Genomic DNA, 19,797 nt, shown 5'->3' with positions numbered 1-19,797 from the left:
TATACTTGCAGGTCATAACATATTGATAATAGATCAAATCCAAATAATATGGCTTCTAACATCCAACCACATCTTCTGAAAATCCACATATAGATAATAACATGTTTGCTTGCAGGGCTATTCCATACTGGTCTTTTAATTATTTGTTATACATACAATAGCTGTTTGATGTTATTTGAAGAAGTGCTTCTTAATATCTCCCATGCCCCAAGTGAAAGGAATTAATTATTCACGTGTGGGTGGGTGTGTGTGTGTGTGCGCGCGCACGTGTGTGCGTGTGTGTGCGCGCGCTTGTGTACGTGCGTGTGTGTGTGTGCGCGCGCGTGCGTACGTGCGTGTGTTTGTCATGAGGATCGAGTGGGCATAACAAAAAGAGCTGACAGTGTCGTGATTACTTTGTCAAGACAAAGATCGTCGGTCAGTGTTAGGATAACGCTTTGTGGATTAAGTTCTGACGTCTGAACGAATGGAATGCAGCGCGGGGGGTCGGTGGGTCCCACGCATTGTGTTTCAAGCACCGACACGCCACGATAACAATGAATGCATTTTCTCCCCTTGTATTAGGGGACGCGCTTCCTTAGCATCGACCAATCAAATTGCAGCGGGCATGTAAACTTTCCAACATGGCAGTGCGAACTGGCTTGTAACAGTTAATATTCCCCGGTTTGTGTTTTCTAGGTTCGGGATGAGCAATGACGTGGACGAGAGAAGACGGAATGGAAAATGTCGAGTGGCAGGATGTGTTACGCAAATTTCTCGATCAAAAGAAAGGTTAGAGCATATTTTGATATTGTTGAACATGTGTTCAATCTACACACCTGAGCGAACGCTGCATTCTCGGACAACACAGAGCTGGAAAGGGGGCGGAGAGTGAGAGAGACAAAAAGAGAGGAGGGAGAGGGGGAGAGAAAGTGGGTAGGGGTTGCAAGGGTAGTGACAGTAATGAAGAACAATTAAGTGATTGGAATATATACGACCAAGAGCACAGTAAACCAGCATAACGGTGGGATCCTCAGCCTTTCAAGGAGGATAATTAATTGGATTGATATCGACATCCCCAAGACGTTGTTCTGGCCAAGATAATCACACCCTTTGAAGTAGACTCCATGGTTTCTTGATTCCAACTACTGCTTCTTCTGATGTACAATTGCACACACATTCTTTTTTTCTGTCCATCCATATGATATTGAGTTCTTTGGATAATATTCCAGTCTCATGTTAATGATGAGGATAGCAATATTTTATTTTTAACAGGCAGTGTGTCTGTTTATACTGTACTTTAATAGTGTATATATGTGACTCACTGGTTGTGTTCCAGTCAATACTGTGCCAGTGTGTGTACTCTGTGTGTGTGTGTGCATGTCTTCTGCTCATGGGTGTACAGTTGAGTGTTTAAAAAAAAAAATTTGATGTGGCTGGGTGTGAATGTGCAATTGCCAGTGCATTTAGTCAAGATTTCCCAAGAGAAATGCATTATACAAATGTCAGTTATTATTATTGTTATTATTATTATTATTATTAAATATTATGTTAATGTAAATCAACCCTTTACTACTGAATCTTGGTGAAATGAAATCAGTGTTGCACGAGTTTCAAGTGCACTGTGCAGTTACTACTATTTTTTGTGTTTATCAATGGTGTAATTGATTTGATTTGGTAATTCCAAAAGGAAGAAGTCCAGACACAGACTGGTGACTGACATCCTGACTTGTAAGATCTCTCTTAACTTGTTGAGGTGACAACCCTTCAGTGATGAGCAAACTTGTCAGCAGTAGTCAAGGGGGTTAAGATCATTGAAACATGACTTGGTTCCCTCTATGATTTGGCAGTGAAGCAGAATGGGGTGAAAGATGACAAAGAAGAAGAGGACTATGAGATGGAAGAGTTCACCAGGCTGTACAAAGAATGGAAGGGCCTGGGGGAGGAATGCTCCAATGTGCCCAGTCTCTTTTCAAAGGTGGGCAGTAACCAGTGCATCATTTTAAGATGATGATGATGATGATTGCTATTATTATTATTATTATTGATATTTTCATATGTGCCCGTCTTTGCTTAGAAAATTAACTGTAAGTGCTACACAGAAAATGGTTTGCAGAACAGGTTGCCTATCTAGGTGGAGCTGACTTGATGTGCAACAGTTATAGATAATGGTTGTGTGATGTTTATATGTGTCTTTGGCATTGTACAATTCCATGTACTGATGATGTATAGAGAGAATTTCTTTGGGTTTTACTGCTTTCAGAGAAAGAACAAAAATATGTTTGAAAATAATTACAAATTAGAGACAGATTGAGAAAGCCCATTTTTTTCCCCTTTTTTGATAGTTCAGGCTTGAGCATGTTACAGAAGACAGACAGATAATGAAATATCATCATTTGTAAATCATGAGACAGGTGCATTAAATTGTCAAAATGGTTAGAAGGTTGGATTTAATTTCTCATGGTCTTTGTTATCAGCGCTTGGCGGATTAAGAGTAAGGTTAATTTTTTCTGATCTCATGTGCAGACCTGCTAGAAGCTTTGTACCTTGCATGTGCATACACAAAATATGCATGTGGTAGGTTTTACAGTATTGGTTTGTAAACTTCCCTATTCAGACTGCCATATCACAAAAGATAAAATACTGCAACAGCATTTTTCTTGGATTTTTTTCAGATCTTGGATATGTAACAGACTAGTTTTAAATATTTCAAGGGATAGCAGTTTCAGATTAAGTTTCAGTAGCTCAAGGAGGCGTCACTGCATTCGGACAAATCCATATATGCTACACCACCACATCTGCCAAGCAGATGCCTGACCAGCAGCGTAACCCAACGCGCTTAGTCAGGCCTTGAGAAAAGAAAAAAAAAAGAAAAAAAGAAAAGAAAAGGTGAATAAATAATGGATAAGCTTACACAAATAAATAAATAAATAAATAAATAACAACTATAATGTAAAAAAAAAAAAGAAAAAAAAAGATAACAATGATGATAAATAAATCAAGGGATAGCAAACATTCATTATTGAAAAACTTATGGACATCGCCGCTGTCTCTGCTTCTTCCAACCATATCTTGCAGGTCTACACATATCACGACTGCAACAAAATACTCTTCAAGTTTTCAGGAAGATGAAATTCAACAAATCCATGGAGACTAAATAATCTTTTTGATCTCATGTGATAGTATAATTTTAAATGCAATATACAGCATTTAAATTTTCTAAATGCTCCCAGAAGTTGAAGTTCTATGACAGAGATGGTATTATTGTCATGGTTGTGAGTTGTCAAGGTCATTGCAGTCAGAAAATACTAGAAATTGACTTCAGTTTTAGCCTTGGGATAGGGAAATGACACATATCTTTTCTCACAGACAGACACACATAATATCTCACGCAAATAAAACACAACACTTGGAAGAAACACACAGTATTCTGTTTTTTAATTCACATTTTTACCTATGAATCTAAAATTGTAAAGCATACTCAAAGTTTACAGAAACTTGCAAAATTGATGCCACATAAATCAAGAGTTATATCTTTTCCAAACAATGTGAAACTTGCCATTTTAAGAATCCAGCAATCCATGACAGTCATGTACACGTCTGAAAATGGGTTATGGCTGCCACCATGGCAGAGTGAACATAATCATAAAAGCAGTGCCTGTGAATATGGGAGCTGAATCCCGCAAATGCAGAACTATGCCATGAAAATTAAATGGAAAAAAAAAAGATTCACTCTGATAATGTCTTTCTGTTTGTTTTCAGATTCCCTCTGAAAAAGAACCCTTACTTTTGAAATTGAGAGAAGAATCCAGGTAAGATCTTAAACAGAAAAGTGTTTTGTATTCTTTTTTCTTTTATCATTTTTTTCCATGTTGTTTCTGGTGACAGTGAGAGGAGAGAGTGGGGGTCCTTCAAACCTGTCCATTATAACTTGTAGAAAAGGGATACATTCTTTTGGAAATGTGCATGCTTGTGCATGTACACACACACACACACCTACACACACACACACACACACATTGAACAAGTAGTTGTTTTGGTTTTTTTTCTTTTTCTTTTTTTTTTTTTTAATAATTCAGTATTGATTTAATGTAAATGATATTGTATTATTTCAGAGCCGTTTTTCTTCAGAGACGCAGCCGTGAACTCCTGGACAATGATGAGTTGCAGGTATGTACGAGAGCTGCAGATAGTTGGCAAAGTAAATGAAATTATATATTGGCATCTGATGGTATTTCAGTGGCAGCAGATCCAAACCAATCTGCTATTTCAGTAATGGTATTGTTTTGTACTTGATATATTTTATTTTTGTTTTACTTGGTGGGTTATTTATTGATTTTCAGTTGAAACTTTTACCTGCTGTGTTGATTGTGCTTATGAATGGCTGCCTGTGATGACAGAAACTGTGGTTTCTGCTGGACAAGCATCACACTCTCCCCTTACATGGCGAGGAACAGATGATCAGCTACCAGGACTTCCAGTCTGTGGCTGCTGAGGCCGGGCCAAAGTGCAAGTGAGTGTCGTCCTTCTCTGTGTATCTGTTTAATAATGATAAAAATAATGAATATTTTTTATGTACTTGTTTTATTTCAGTCATTTGCCTTCTGAGTATCTTTCACTATTTTAGAAATAGTGAAGCTATTTGGTAGCTGCTATGTACATATATATGTTAAAATGTACATGTATGCATTGTGTGTGTGTGTGTGTGTGTGTGTGTGTGTGTGTGTGTGTGTGTGTGTGTGTGTGACATTTTGGTGTGTGTGGGTAACATTGATGTAATGTGTTATGTAAACAAAAGTGTTTTTGTAAAGCACCTAGAGCATATTTCTGGATAGTGTGCTACACAAGTATCCATTATTATTATTATTGTTATTATTATTATGAATATTATGTTAAGAAGACACCCACATGTATACCTCTGAAAATAGAGTATGGCTGCCTACATGGTAAAAAAAAAAAAAAAAAAGAATAAGAAAAAAAAGCAGTCATTCACATAAAAGGCTACATGTCTCATTGAGTGTTTTTGTGTGTGTGACTGATACCTGACTGAATGACTCAGGAAACGAATGATGAGCGCTCAAATGTAGCCCTTATCCAGCTCTGCCCAGGTTGGCAGCCTGTTGAACAAATAACTGTGTTTGTAAAGCGCTTGGAGCTTGGTCACTGACCAAGGATAGGTGGTATATTTTGTATTCATTTCATGTCATAATGATATTATATCATAATGTATTCACTTATTTGTTTAGTTTTTTTAGTTTAATTCTTTTATGTTGATGTTTTACACAAACCTAGGGTTGGCTCTCGAGGCCTGACCAGCATGTTGGGTTTATGCAGAGGTCAGACATCAGATGTAGTATACCAGATGTGGTATGCTGCTTGCATCTCCACAATGTGCTGAGCTGTGAAACAGGTTTTGATGATCTGTTGCTAAACTGTGTGAGAGAGTCGTGGCGCAGGAAATACTTGTGTGATATGATGACATAATAATTGGAAAGTTGTGATGACACATTTGTATCCAGTAATAATCAGAACAAAATAGTTCCTGACTTCAAAGAGGACGAAAAAGGAAATGATTAACAGACAGGCTATGTTTAGTTTTCTTTCCCCCTGTAATTATCAATACATGTCCAGGAAATCTGTCCAGATCACTTGAACTCCTTGTGAGGTTTCCTGTGACTAGCACTCTGCAGGAAAGGTTTCATTTTGATAAACAAGCAATGTGATGTGTTTGTTTCAGACCCTTTTTCCAGGCAACTGTGTTCAGCAAGTTGGTGCAGAATGATCCCTTTGGTCGGGTCTCTATCATGCAGTTTTTCAACTACGTCATGCGCAAAGTGTGGTTACATCAAACACGGATTGGGCTTTCCCTCTACGATGTGGCTGGACAGGGCTACCTAAAAGAATCTGTAAGATATTAGAATGAGTGTTGACTGCCCATTGTTTGTTCATCAGCTGTGAGATTGTGTGTCAGATGCCAAACACTTCTGTACATGGATATGAATGAATGCTTACAATGTATAGACTTACACACATACACATGCATGCATGTGCACATGACATGTACACACATGCACAAGCATATACAGACTTACACTCATACACATACATGTATATACACATGACATGCACACATCTAGTCATGGTCTCGTCGATCCTGACTGACGAACCACACACATATACACAAACACACAAGATCGTACACCACACCCACAACATCACAAGCATACACATAGATGCATTAACATGCATATAGTATGAGAAATGATGTTTTATAATGGATCTGATTCATCAAAACATAAAATCTCAGAGAGAAATGACTTCATGCATTAAAAGGCTGTTGTGCTTTACACTCAGTGTGGAAGTCTTACACTATTTACATTAACCCAAGAGGTTCTATTGTTGGTTAAAGCAGTATCCTTGGTGACATACAACCTATTTTGTGTTTGTTCAGGCTTTCCTTCTGTGCATGTATATGCCATGGTACAAGATACTTTACTTCCTTCCTAATAAAACTTGTTGTGTATGTCAGTATTTAAACTGAAACTGAACAGTCAAAGGAAAGGATGCTTTATTAACTATGGCTTTTTCCCTTGCCCCCACAACCCCACTCTCCCAAGACCATCTTTGATTTGTGTGCATTGATGTGTGTGTGGAGTGGGAGGAGGTATTGTTAAATGCACACAGAGCCTCAGGATAAGTGCTATATAAATGCACATCTGTCTGTGATATTGTCGTTCTGTGTAACATGATGGAAGTAATTGTACAAAGCACTGGTTGTTGTTAAGAGCCAGAATGGGGGAATGTTCTTTCATGTTGTGTGCTGCCACTGATTTTATCACTGACGCAGGATTTAGAAAACTACATTTTGGAGCTGATCCCCACTCTACCTCAGCTGAGTGGTCTGGAGAAGACCTTCTATTCCTTCTACGTGTGCACGGCTGTACGCAAGTTCTTCTTCTTCCTGGACCCGCTGAGGACAGGCCGCATCAAGATCCAGGACATCTTGGCCTGCAGCTTCCTGGACGATTTGTTAGAGGTGTGTGTGGGTTAGGGTGTAGTCATCATGTGTTGTTTTTTTTGTTGTTGATAAATAGCAGAAAATGAAGTCTGTTTCTGTAAGTGGGCATTTGTATCTTGTTGATGCTGTTTCCTCCCAGTGATCCACCCATAAGGGATGCCTGGAATATCTTTTTGTTATATAGAGTGTACAGAATACTTTTTGTTTAATCTCCAATAAGAGAAATTATAGCGATAACGATAACAATATTTTATTCAAGAAAGGCCATGGCCCAGTTTGAAGGGGATACACATAGATAGGAAACATTTTAGAAAATGAGAGATATTATGATGCATACGAGTGTGTTCGTGTAGTTTATAAAGTTTTGTGTGTTGGTCTGTGTGTGCGCACAGCTTCGGGATGAAGAGTTGTCCAAGGAGCTGCAAGAGTCCAACTGGTTCTCAGCGCCATCTGCCCTGCGTGTGTATGGACAGTACCTCAACTTGGACAAGGATCGTAATGGCATGCTGAGCAAGAAGGAACTGGCCAGGTGTGTATGTTTGCCCACTGTTTATATCTTCTGTTATTTTTATTATTATTTTATATATATTATTATTACATTATGATTATGAATATGATTGTTATTATTGTTATTCCTTTTTTATGGGGAATTTTCACAATTTGGATACTTAGAATGTGCTGTGGGAGCTTGCGTTGTGTTCAGTGTTTGTTTGTTGAATTTGTGTTTTCACTGAATGATCAAGCTTATTGTTTTTCTGTGGATGATGTTGCCTTTTTATCAGCAAACGTGTCAATTTCTCTTTTAGAGATAACAAAGTATCTTCGTATCGTGTACAGACTTATGCTGTTTTTGGCATTGGCTGTTTTGACTTATCAGAATTCCCTCAGGTTGATTCTCCAGCATTTGAGTTATTTTTCTCTACTGATGCTTGAATGTTTAAAACTTCGTCACCAAAAACGAATGCACATGGTCAGAGATTCTCTTCTTATTCTCTTCAACTTTGTTTATGTGGAGCACATTGGCAGAAGGGGGTGGGTGGGGGGGGGGAGGGTTGGGACAGGGAGATAGAGAGGACAGTATAGTGTAATTAGAACAGAATAGAATGTCTGGATTTTTTGCTGTATTAAAGTTCATTATCATCATCACAGTTACATGTCTGAGCATGCATGGGAGTGCTGTATCTGCACCAATATGTCTGTCTGTCTGAAGTGACCGTATGTTCAGTGTTGTGTTACTCTGAAATCGCCAGATTTCAATGAAGGCTAATAAGTAGGGTTGACTGCAGATGGAACAGAACTTTGTTTGAAATTACACTAGTCTACATGAGGAGCATTTAGCAGTAAGCAGTTAACTGGCACCACCCCAAGATATCGTGCAGGTATCATCTGCTTACGCATCCCGTCCCTTCAGCTATGTTCTTCTTCCAGTTCTCATCTGCTTTGCATCCCATCTGTCAGAACAAAGTCTTTTGTTGAGCAGTCTTTCTCTTTTCATGGCTCAGCTGTCTGGAACCAACTTCCTCTGCCAGTCTTCTACCACTTCATTGAAATCTTCCCTGAAAACTAACTTCTTTAAACTAATGTAGAACACACCCATGCCACTCCATTGTTCTTGATCTGTATATCTTGTGTGTGTGTGTGTGTGTGTGTGTGTGTGTGTGTGTGTGTGTGTGTGTATTTGTGCGTGTCTGTGTGTTTGTTTGTGTTTGTGTGCGTATGCTTGTGTGTTTGTGTTTGTGTGTGTGTGTGTCTGTAAGAGAGAGAGAGAGAGAGAGAGAGAGAGAGAGAGAGAGAGAGAGTTTGTGTGCGTGTATATATTAACAGTTTTTGTAAAGGGCCTAGATCCCAATTTAGAAAAATAGGTGCTTTATAAATTCGCATTATCATTACTGTTATTGACTTTCAAGGTGTGTTTCTCTGTTCTTTTTCTTTACCTGTGTGCTGGCTGATAGTATGTGCCTGAGAGGAGCCAATGTGAGTCTTCTCATTTATTGATAGTAAGTGTTGTTGTTGTTTTTTTTTACCTAACTTGATCTCAGTTTTCACTCTTATATCATCAGGATAATTGTATACATTTTTGACGGGCGCAATAGCCGAGTGGTTAAAGCGTTGGACTGTCAATCTGAGGGTCCCGGGTTCGAATCACGGTGACGGCGCCTGGTGGGTAAAGGGTGGAGATTTTTACGATCTCCCAGGTCAACATATGTGCAGACCTGCTAGTGCCTGAACCCCCTTCGTGTGTATATGCAAGCAGAAGATCAAATACGCACGTTAAAGATCCTGTAATCCATGTCAGCGTTCGGTGGGTTATGGAAACAAGAACATACCCAGCATGCACACGCCCGAAAACAGAGTATGGCTGCCTACATGGCGGGGTAAAAACGGTCATACACATAAGCCCACTCGTGTGCATACGAGTGAACGCAGAAGAAGAAGTAGTATACATTTTTTTTACATATGATTATTATTCTTTTGTGAACATCACAGCTGTTTTTTGTTTAAAGATGTAACAGGATTGTGATGAATGATTGGAGCTCTTGTTGTCATTCTTTTTATAGGTATGGCACAGGAACCCTCACTGAAGTTTTCCTGGATAGAGTTTTCCAAGAATGTCTAACATACGAAGGAGAAATGGTATGAGAGTTGTATTTTTTGTTGCAGTTGTTTTGGTTTCTTTCAGTCTTCTGTTTCATATTTTTCACTTCAAGTTTCTTCTTTACTTGTGCTATACTTCTTAATTCTGTGCATGGCCCTGCCTTTGTCTGGCACTTCTCTCCTGTGTGTGTGTGTGTGTGTTCGTCTTCAGTTTAACGTCTTTCCACTTGAAGTGATATTAGACGATGTGTGTGTGTGTGTGTGTGTGATTGTGTGTGTGTGTGTAATTTCTATAAAAGATGTATCACCTCTGTTTGTTTATAACTCACATAGCATGTCTGCTCTGTTCTTTCCTGTTCAACTTCTCCACTTTCATCCCCTGAGTGGGTTCATGTATTAACAACTTTTACAATGAATAATTCTTTCAGTAGTGGTTTTAGCTAGTTTACCACATTTAGTATATGGGTTCACTATGGAAGACTTATGAATGTAAATAAAACCCCTTTGTCTTTCATCTGAAACATTAAAGTTAATGTACATCTGTTGAATTGCTCAGTGTTTTGTGTTAATTGACGCTGGACAAATGTGTGGCAGGATTACAAAACGTACCTGGACTTTGTGTTGGCCATGGAGAACCGCCGGGAGCCACAGGCGTTGCGCTACCTGTTCCGCATCTTGGATGTACAGCACAAGGGCTACCTCAATGTCTTTGCTCTCAACTTTTTCTTCAGGGTACATGCTCCACTTCCTTGTTTGATGTACAGCTTTGTGTTTTTACTTTATTGACACTTGTGAGCAGAAAGTGAATTTAAAGAAAACTTAAATTCTCGTTATGTTTCAATAATTCGCCCTTAATGTGTCTTTCATTTTATTATATATTTCAGTATATTCACTCATTAAATTGTTTTCTTTAACCACTAGAGTGCCCCAGGACAGACATTTCTGACCCCTTCCGGTATGCAAAAAAGTGCCGAGGACAGAATTTCCTCTGTGGCATTATAGGAATTTTCCAGTCGCAAAATCAGTGAATTAACATGAAATTGTCATAATTGGATAGTGTGTCCATTTTCCTGTCAGAGAAGTATAAGTTATATGTACTTTATTTTAGTGGTTTGCATGCCAGTTTTTTTTTTTTTCATAATCGTTGCCCACCATGACCAAAATATTCCTTGGCACATAGTTGTCACTGAGCATTAAATAGGCTTGGTACTGAAAGATTTAATTATTTCATTTCATTTTTACGTTAGTGTTTTACACAAACATATGGTAGGCTCTCAAAGCATAACCAAGGCTTTGTGTATATGCAAATATCAGGTATATGTTCCTTTATTTTAATTTTTTTTTCCAAAGCAGATGTGGTAGAGCATATATGGATCAAATCCACTTACTTTCACCTCTTTGAAAGTGAAACTGAATGTTCCATTGCTGTGGTTGTTGAACAGTCCATTCAGGCCCAGATGAGGCTTCATGGGCAGGAGCCTGTCTCGTTCCAAGATGTCAAGGACGAGATCTTTGACATGGTCAAGCCAGCAGATCCCCTCAAACTGACGCTGCAGGATCTCATCAACTGGTAATACTTTGATCCTTTGGAATGGTTGTGTTCTAGAAGCTCTCTCTAAATCATTTGTCTGTCTGTCTGTACATTTGTCTATCAGTCACTGCCTCTTTGTCCTTCCGACAGTGTTTCTGATACTTACACTTTATTTTGTGGGATGTGTTGCGATGGTGATGATGATAGTGTTTTCGTTTTTGTTTAATTATTTATAGTCTCTTCATCTAAGATGATGATATTAGACTGAAAATAAATGATATTATTATTATTATTATTATTTGGATTATTATCATTTCTGTCATGATGATGATTGTTATTATTAATTAGAAATCAACATTTCTGTATATTTGAATGAAAAGGGGGCGCAGTTGAGATCGAAGGGGGGTGAGGGGGAGGGGACTAAGAAAGGAAGAGAGAGAGAGAGAGAGAACAGAATGTGAAGAAGATAGAGTACAAAATGTAAAATGGAGATGGTGAGTGTCAGTAATTTAAGAAAGAAAAAAACATGATATTGGAAGGGTGTGTGTGAGAGGGGGGACGGGGGTAGCGGGATTAGGATAAAAAAAATCATCAGCAATCAAATATTGTATGCGCTACTTCTGTAGATTATTATTTGAAAAGAGGTTGATGTGTGGACTTTTGATGATAATGTGTATCTGAATCAGCATGGTTAATAAAAGAACTATTTTACAACATAGGATGGTCTGGAAGGGACAATGTTAGAAAATGCAAGACCAGCCATATCCTTCTCTTCCTGTGCTTCTGGGTTCCAAGCTCCACATTGACTTCATGATGATAATGATAATGTGTAGACTGATGCAGACAGGAAGCTTGTGATGTTTACATCCAAATACAACATACCATACACAAACACACTTGCAAACAAACACACACACACACACACACACACACACACACACACACAGAGCCAGCAAAAGTTCAAGAAAGCACATTTGTCAGTAAGATTGTAGGCAGAATGGGAAGAGATTTGTTTTGAGTGACATTTTAAACTGAACTTGGGAATCCATGTGAGGGACTGAGAAGAGCACCTTTTTTCACACTGTTGGGCAAAGATAGGAGAAAGAGCGCTGACTTGGTTCAGTTTGTGGGTTGTTCTCTTTCTTTTTTGTGTTGTTTTTAGTGCATAGTGAATTTGTTCATGTTTCCATGACCCAGTAGCACATGCATGGCTTGTGGGATCTTTAATAACTCGGATAGGTTGCTTGTGTGTACACACAAAGGGGATAAAGCACTAATGGGTCTGGACAGAACTTAACTCCAAAAACAGCAAAACTCACCAGCCTTGAATAAAAGGCAGTAATGTAATATGAACTACAAAACCACACAGAAAAAAGAAGAAAAGACCACTTCCAATCTGAAGCTGCAAGGCAGTCATTTTATTTGAATCTGGGCACTTCACAAGAAAAATCTTCAGCCTTAGCATGTCAGCTAATGCCTTGGATTAAACCATAGACATTACACAGCTTGGGCTAGCTGTCGGTCCTGTTCTGTTTTTTTTTCTCTCATTTGATTGCCACAATTACCTTTTAGCGTTGTTTTCTTTCCATCCATTCAGCCTAGCATTGGGATTTAGGAATAGAAAAGTAAAAGATTTTCCTGAATTATTTCATGTTTTTGTTTCAAGGAAAATTTGTACTCATGTTGATTTGTTCGCTAATAACACATATGGAGTCAGTGATTCCTGTAAGATTGCCTTTTCTCTTCATGTTGACCTTCTAACTTGAAAGCTCACTGTCAAAACAGAAAGAAGAATGAAAGAAATGTAATGGGGATGAAGGTTGGGGAAGAGGAAGAGCAAAGAGAGAGACTGTTGACTGGGTTGTGTTTGTGTTTCAGCGGAAAGGGTGAAACGGTGGTGTGCATTCTGATAGACCTGAATGATTTCTGGACCTATGAGAACCGTGAATACCTGGTCCCTGACGTCTCGGAAAGGGAAGAGGCATCAGCATGACGTCTTCTGGGCACATGGGACACCTGATCTCTCTGTTTTTTCGCTTCGCAATATGGCTGTTGTTTGTGCAGGACGTCAGATAATTGAGTCCATTATTTTCCTGGTCTGTAGGATGTAAGGGAGGTGATTGTAATAACTCTGTGGATGAGTGTCATCGCCCATGTGTGTGCGGGAATAGCAAAGACAGTGAACGGTAGAGTGTGTGTGTAATTATAAGTCTCTCATTCCCAAGGAGAAACGAGACAGAACTAGCAAGTTGGGCCACAATATGATCATGAAAGAAAAGTACTGGTCTTGCGTCTGTGACAGTGAGGTTGATTTTCTGTCTTTTGCTTATCCCTGTTCAGGACTTAGTGTCAGCATTGCACAGTCATAGTTGTTTTTTCACCTCATGTCATGTCTCTCCACTAAGAAGCCATTTTTCATCATAATATGGGCGTTCAGGTGTCATTCATATTTAATTCAAAACAAGAAAAGAAGAAAAAGCACATTGTTTAATATCAAAAAGATATGAGAAATGAAGCAGTCCCGTCTGTACATTGGTATAGCCGCCATAGAGTTTAAGATTTCATGTATGATTCTGTTTCATATCTTATAAAGATGTGTTGGAAATGTTTTTCTAACCCTAAGAGGAGGCTGGGTGGGGAGAGGTGTAGTGCTATGTAGGTATGTAATAACTTCTTCCAAGATTGAACACCATGGATGATCTTTGAAAAAAAGTTTGGGAATGGCCATTTCTTGTGGTTCTTATAAACAAAAAGAAAAAAACAACTGAGTTCTATGTTTCTGCATGGTCTTGAATGGAGGATTGAAGGCCACAGTTAGTTGTTGTTCCTTAAAGTTTGCAGTCTGAAACCTGCTTTTGGATGCAAGAAGGAGTAAGAGGAGAAATTTTGTTCAAAGTCCTGTCACACATACTGCTGATTGAAGACATGCAGTTAAGATAAAGATTTTCACATTTGAATGTTACCATTTAAAAATAAATAAATAAAAAGATAGGAGAGGAGAGGGGTGGTATAGTGAGGTGGGGCAACCATGATAGATAGATTTTTGAAACAAACATGAATATTTGAAATAATTGGAAGTACAATTAAAGAAAATTAGTGAATGGACTTGGTAAAAGGGAAGTTGTTCATTTAACAAGAGAAACAACTAGTAATGAATGTAAAAAGGAAAAAACAACAACAACAAAAAACATCAATGTTACCAGTGACTGTAGGTGATGCACTTTTGTGTACGTAAGGTGTTTTTGGATGCTCTGACTAGATTTTGCTGCTGAGCATATTGGTGGCAGTTACCCGAGGTTGAGGACCCACATGATTTCAGTCATGAAATAAGTCATTTCCTGAAAGATTTGTACACACATTCATTTGTTTCCTTATACTGCATTTGGAGTGGATGAATATAACAAGGCCTCTTTTCTTCTCCACTTTCTGATAGATAAGCTCACTGTCAAGAATAGAAAGCAGGAGAAAGGAAAATGGAAAGAAATATATGACCAGGTGACTGTCAAAAATAGAAAGTAGAAAGGAAAGATGAAAGAAATGCAAGACCAGTGAAATGTCTGGGCTTGATACTGATGTTAACTGATCAAAATAACTTCATTCACATTTGACATAAGTGGGCATGAATGAAACCATGATTTCTGTGAAGCTGACTGAATGATGAGAGGCGTTTTGCTTGTTGTGTCGGGCTTGCATTTATGTCATGTCAACATTCTGTTTTTGTCATCTGGTTTTGTTTTCAAAGTGCACTGAAAATGGAGACAAAAGTATTGGTTTCTTTGCTGATGCAAGCACATTCACATCGACTGACGACAAAAAGAACTTTGTTCATGGCTGATATCTCTCTTTGGTTATATCAGAATGTTTTGCTGATCAGATTGAAGTTTGTTTATCAGTTGTTGCTTTGGTGTAGAGTATGATGTTGCTGATTATATATTGCTTTTTTTTTCTTGTTTCTGTTGGTAATGATCTTGGAGGAATGTTTTTGAAATTTTCAAAGCAAAGAAAATAAGACGAAAAAGAAAGACACCAAGAACAGAAACCCAAAACATGCATGAATAAATAACGTTTTAAACAGTGTGGTCTGTGTTTGGTGACTGTGACAGTGGGTCCTGTTCTGTGGCCTGTTGAACAAAAGGTGACAAATTGTACTACTAACTTCTACCCTTTTGTTGTTATCAGGAATCAAAACTCTGCACAGACAAGTTTATGGAAATAGTGCAAGGTGGTACACTTGCCCTATATTTGCACTTCACTGCTGTTGTTGAAGTTTTGAAAACATAAGTGCAGAGTTCAGCTCTTTATATTTGTTGCTGTGGTATGTTGACAATGTGCTTTAACAGCATGTAGACTGGGACACATCTGTGTGATTGTTTTGACCAAAGTGAGGTAGATGGAGATAGCACTAGTGGAGCTATATCTTGAGGTTGAGAAACCTTGGACATGTTATCTCCAGGGTGGGTGGACACATTACAGTTAGTTTGTGACTTCAGGAAACCTTGTCTTGTTATTTTTGGATAGTTCCTCCCTGAATCCACTGACTGGAGACACGGAGCATTCAGCTATCCATTCACTGAGCCATTAGCTCAAGGTTTGATTTCTGGAAGAGGAAGGTGGAAGAAGCAGTCCAAATCAAGATGAGGAAGCCTGGCCTCATCCAGGACACTGGCCTTGAACTTCCTCCTAGTATTGACAGTCTGAAGCAACACCACATTTGCTCTCTTGTGGCCAGGCAACTTTTACCCATTCATCTCTGGGCAGTTCACAGCTTCGGCAAGCTTCGATGCCACATTGATACGGAAAAAACACAGGAAACATACTGTTTTTCCTCCAAATTTTCTTTGCAGTTTATGCTTTTGTAGGAATGTGAAAACTGTTTAACCCCAACATCACCAGCTATGTTCAAGCTGCTAACAGCTGATAGCCGGCTAAGTTAGCTGCACAGTACAGCTGAAAACCAGCTGTGCAGCAGAGCTGTCAGTGTCACTCGTCAGTTCGCTGCCATTTGGTATGAACTCTTCTCCACTGTCACTCTCAGCAGCAAAATCATTTTCCACTGACTATCAATGAGACTCACAGCTTGCTGTCCTGTATATCGTGGTCTAAAATCTAGACCGCTGATTACAATCTGAACTGGTTGAAGAACTCGCCATCATACAAAGTTTAAAAAAGCTGCTGAAAATTGCTCCAGACTGCACGGGAGTTGGTTCAACAATGAGAAGGATGTTTCCGGTACATGTTGCAGGAAGTGCTGGCTAAGTTTAGTGTTATTTATTAAAGAATAGCGCAAGTTTGTTAATTCTAATGCTCAAGTTGCCGACCTGCGGCAGCAGCGTTCTCCCTTCAAGTTGCCATGTGGCAACTGTGGTGTTCTTGCTGCAAGTCGCTGAGTGGTGACTAAAGCGATCAAAGGGTTAATTAAATGAGATGAATTTTGATGCCAGAGCAGTGCTCAGGCATGGGGTTCAAGGAGTTAATGCAGCTGTGATCTCAGTTCTCAGCCTGTCCAGCCCATGTCTTTCCTGTGTCAGTTTTGCTGAGGAAGGCAGTGAAAAACCGCAGAAATACATACTTGAAACTTAGGATTCTGAGCAGAGGAAACTTTCTGCTACATTTATCCAGATTCAGAGAATCTTTACCACTGAACTGATTCCACACCTGTTTCTTTTTGCTTGTGTTTGCTTATTGTGGCTGATCTGTTTTTAGGTATCATACTTGTCACAGAATCGTGACAGCTTGTGTTTGAATATGTTGGACCCAGGTTTGATTGTTGTGTCTGTGAAAAGATGGTGTAAACCAGTGAAAAGCAAAAATGGTGACAGAATACACCAACCTCTGTGTCAGTTTTTAGATATTTATTTCAAACTAGGAAATACTGATGGTGTGTGTGTTTATGTGTGTGTGCGTATTTTGAAAAATTATGTTTTAATGTAAAATGTCTGTGTTCATCAAGCAGTGTTTGTTTACAGTTTTTGTCCTTGTGATTTTATCCATGGCAGCATTTTCAATGCATGTATTACAGAAATGTATTCATGTTGATGGTATGCATGCTTAGATATGTCTGCATGTGCATGTTGCGCATTTTTATTCAGTATCTTATTTCTTAATTACAGCTCACTATTAGATGAAGATTATCACCTGACTGTTATTATTGCATACTGTTCTCATGTGAAAACGTTTTTCTTATTCTGGCCCCCTATCAATTTTTTTTTCTTTATGATTGGTGTGACGAGAATGATTAACATAGCAGAACTAGAGAGTCCTGCATGTTCATATAAAAATATGATGGTGTGTATCAATGCCATTTGATAGCAGAAGATCCTATGGTACAAGATTTTCACGCACTGAAATTTGAAAAGGACTGGATGCTCAGTTTCATTGCCATTGCTGAGTTTTATTGGATGTGTTGCTTTGTACATGAATGACCGTAGAAGCATACAAAGATCAATGTTGTGTACATCCACAAAATGACTGTTCACTGCCATTAGTTTTTATCATGTTCATAACTTTTTGTACATCATTAATTTGATGCAGAGTATGTTCTAGTGTCAGTTCTCAAAAAGGATATGGTGTGAAACAGAAATCTGCATGTTTCCCCATAGACGGCTTATTCTGACTGCTTTTGAGTGTCATCTTGAAATGTCATGCGAGAAGAATGGTTGTGAGCAGTTTTGGTGGATAGTATCTATAGGTTTGTAATGAGTATGTAGGGGGAAAACTGACATGCTGGTCAATTGAGATACTTGTTTAGATTCTTAGAGGCTGTGTGTGTGTGTGTGTGTGTGTGTGTGTGTGCATGTGTGTGTGTGTACCTGTGGTTTTGCTGTTGTGTCAGCCCATATGTGGGTGTGTTGATGATTTGTTTCCGTAAAGATTTCATTGTTACAAAAGATTTCAAGCGAATTGTATTGTTCAATGATCTGGCTCAAATCTATATCATGAATAGGTTTGAGTATATGCTATCTATATTCTGAATCTGAGTTACTGAAAATAAGTTTGTGCTATATGTAACATGAAAATATATATGTGTCTATGGTACATATTGAAAGTGGAAAAAAAAGAAGAAAACACACAGCTTTTCAATTTTGTTTTGTTTTGTTTTATTTCTGTCTGTCTGTCTGTCTTTGTTTCTGTCTTTCTTTTACATGTGTTTACAAACTCAAAACTGTTCAGCAGTGAAACACCAGTGCATTCGAACAAATAAGCTTAAGTGTTTTGGACCACTTCTGAAAGTGTGATGGATAATGTGATATTGAGTGAATCTGTATGCATGTAAAATGTAGCCTACATATATAATATTCATGACATATGCACCTTTTATAGCTCTCCTACTGAATAATAAGTCTGCCCAGTGATCTGTTCTTGATTCTTTTGTTTCTTTGATAAAAGAAAAATAGTTCATGTAATCCAAAAAACAATTCACATGTGTGCATATATATATATATTAAAAAAACAAAACAAAATCAACAGCAACAAAAACAAAAGAAATCGGCAATGGCTTCCTTTCTTTGGAATTTTTGTGAAAAGAATAACATTTCTTACCCAATCTGTTGTAATGTTTCTGGTCAGAGGAGTTGGGCTGTCATCTGGCTGGTGAGGTTTCTTAAAACACTAACATACAGTTCAAGAGATCACTGTTTTTTCTTTTGGTTTAAGTACCAAATTAACATAATAACACTAAAGATAAAAGTGCCAGCATACAGAGCTTTGCATATATTTTGACTATCACATTTAAAACTGCATTTGCCTGATTTAGACTGACAATTTCCTTCAGAAGATTTTTTGTTTTGTTTTTGCTTTATCAGTCTTTATTCAAAATGTTAAATGATTCGTGGGAAGAAAAGATCTGTTGTTTGTATTTATACTGTTTGGTTTTGGGGGCTTTGTATGAAGACTTGCACAGTGTGTGCGCAATGTGTGTGCGGGGTGTGGTGTGGGAAGTATAAAGCACAATTATGTGTTGAATGTTTGAACTAACAGTGTAACAGGCTTGGATTGAAATAAAAGTACAAAGTGGTTTCAAAAGCTGGAATGTGTTGTTGTTCATCTTTGTTTTTGCTAATCTGTCTCTCACTTTGTCTTTTTCCCCCGTGGGGATGCCGGGGGTCTGTCAGTATAAATAGCATCCCCACCGTCTGGAAATTCTGTGCTGGAAATTTCCTCTTTTCCATCACTCTCTTTGTTTCTGCCTGTTTTTCTTCCTTCACTTTTGTCTCCTTTTTCTGCCATCCCAGTCCATTCCCCTTTCTGTTTTCAAGCAAACCTTGGCACTTTTTTTCGCTTTTCCGCAGTCTGTGATGTACTGTCTGTGCTGTTTTGCCTTGGCGATTAGGTAGTAAAACTTTAACACTGGGATGGGCACTAGCTGTCCTTTCTGCAGTGTTATTTGCCAATATGCTTTTTTATGTATTTTTTGTTTGGCTTTGAAGTACTGTTTTGGTTGTTTTTTTTCCTTTTTTATGATTTTTTGTAATCTGGGGATGATAAATTAAGTGGAATGGCTGGTGTCCTCAGCTTGGCCTGATCTTATTTGCCATAGGGAGCTAAATGGCGTTTATCATAATATAGGTATTTTCTGTGTGTATGTGACAGTTTTGTGTTGATGCGCTTGAGCATTTGTATGGTTTGATGGTGCTGATACAGCCCAGTGCGGTCGGCTTGACTATAAGCAACATTT

At 38.4% G+C, this 19,797-nt stretch overlaps 1 protein-coding gene across 1 annotated transcript; it reads left to right on the top strand.

Moving 5' to 3' along the window:
* Window positions 1-624: 624 nt before the first annotated feature.
* On the top strand, window positions 625-19,133 carry LOC143281212 (serine/threonine-protein phosphatase 2A regulatory subunit B'' subunit gamma-like). The gene is made up of 12 exons (XM_076586290.1): window positions 625-771; window positions 1,830-1,957; window positions 3,742-3,791; window positions 4,095-4,149; window positions 4,380-4,492; window positions 5,717-5,885; window positions 6,827-7,015; window positions 7,390-7,526; window positions 9,556-9,631; window positions 10,187-10,324; window positions 11,035-11,162; window positions 13,002-19,133. The coding sequence occupies exons 1-12, from the start codon at window positions 693-695 to the stop codon at window positions 13,114-13,116; spliced, it is 1,377 nt and encodes a 458-aa protein (XP_076442405.1). The 5' UTR covers window positions 625-692; the 3' UTR covers window positions 13,117-19,133.
* The last annotated feature ends 664 nt before the right edge of the window (window positions 19,134-19,797 follow it).

Source organism: Babylonia areolata, chromosome 4 (genome assembly GCF_041734735.1).
Source record: "Babylonia areolata isolate BAREFJ2019XMU chromosome 4, ASM4173473v1, whole genome shotgun sequence".
NCBI classification, from domain to species: Eukaryota; Metazoa; Mollusca; class Gastropoda; order Neogastropoda; family Buccinidae; genus Babylonia; species Babylonia areolata.
This window is presented reverse-complemented; position numbering and strand designations above follow the sequence as displayed.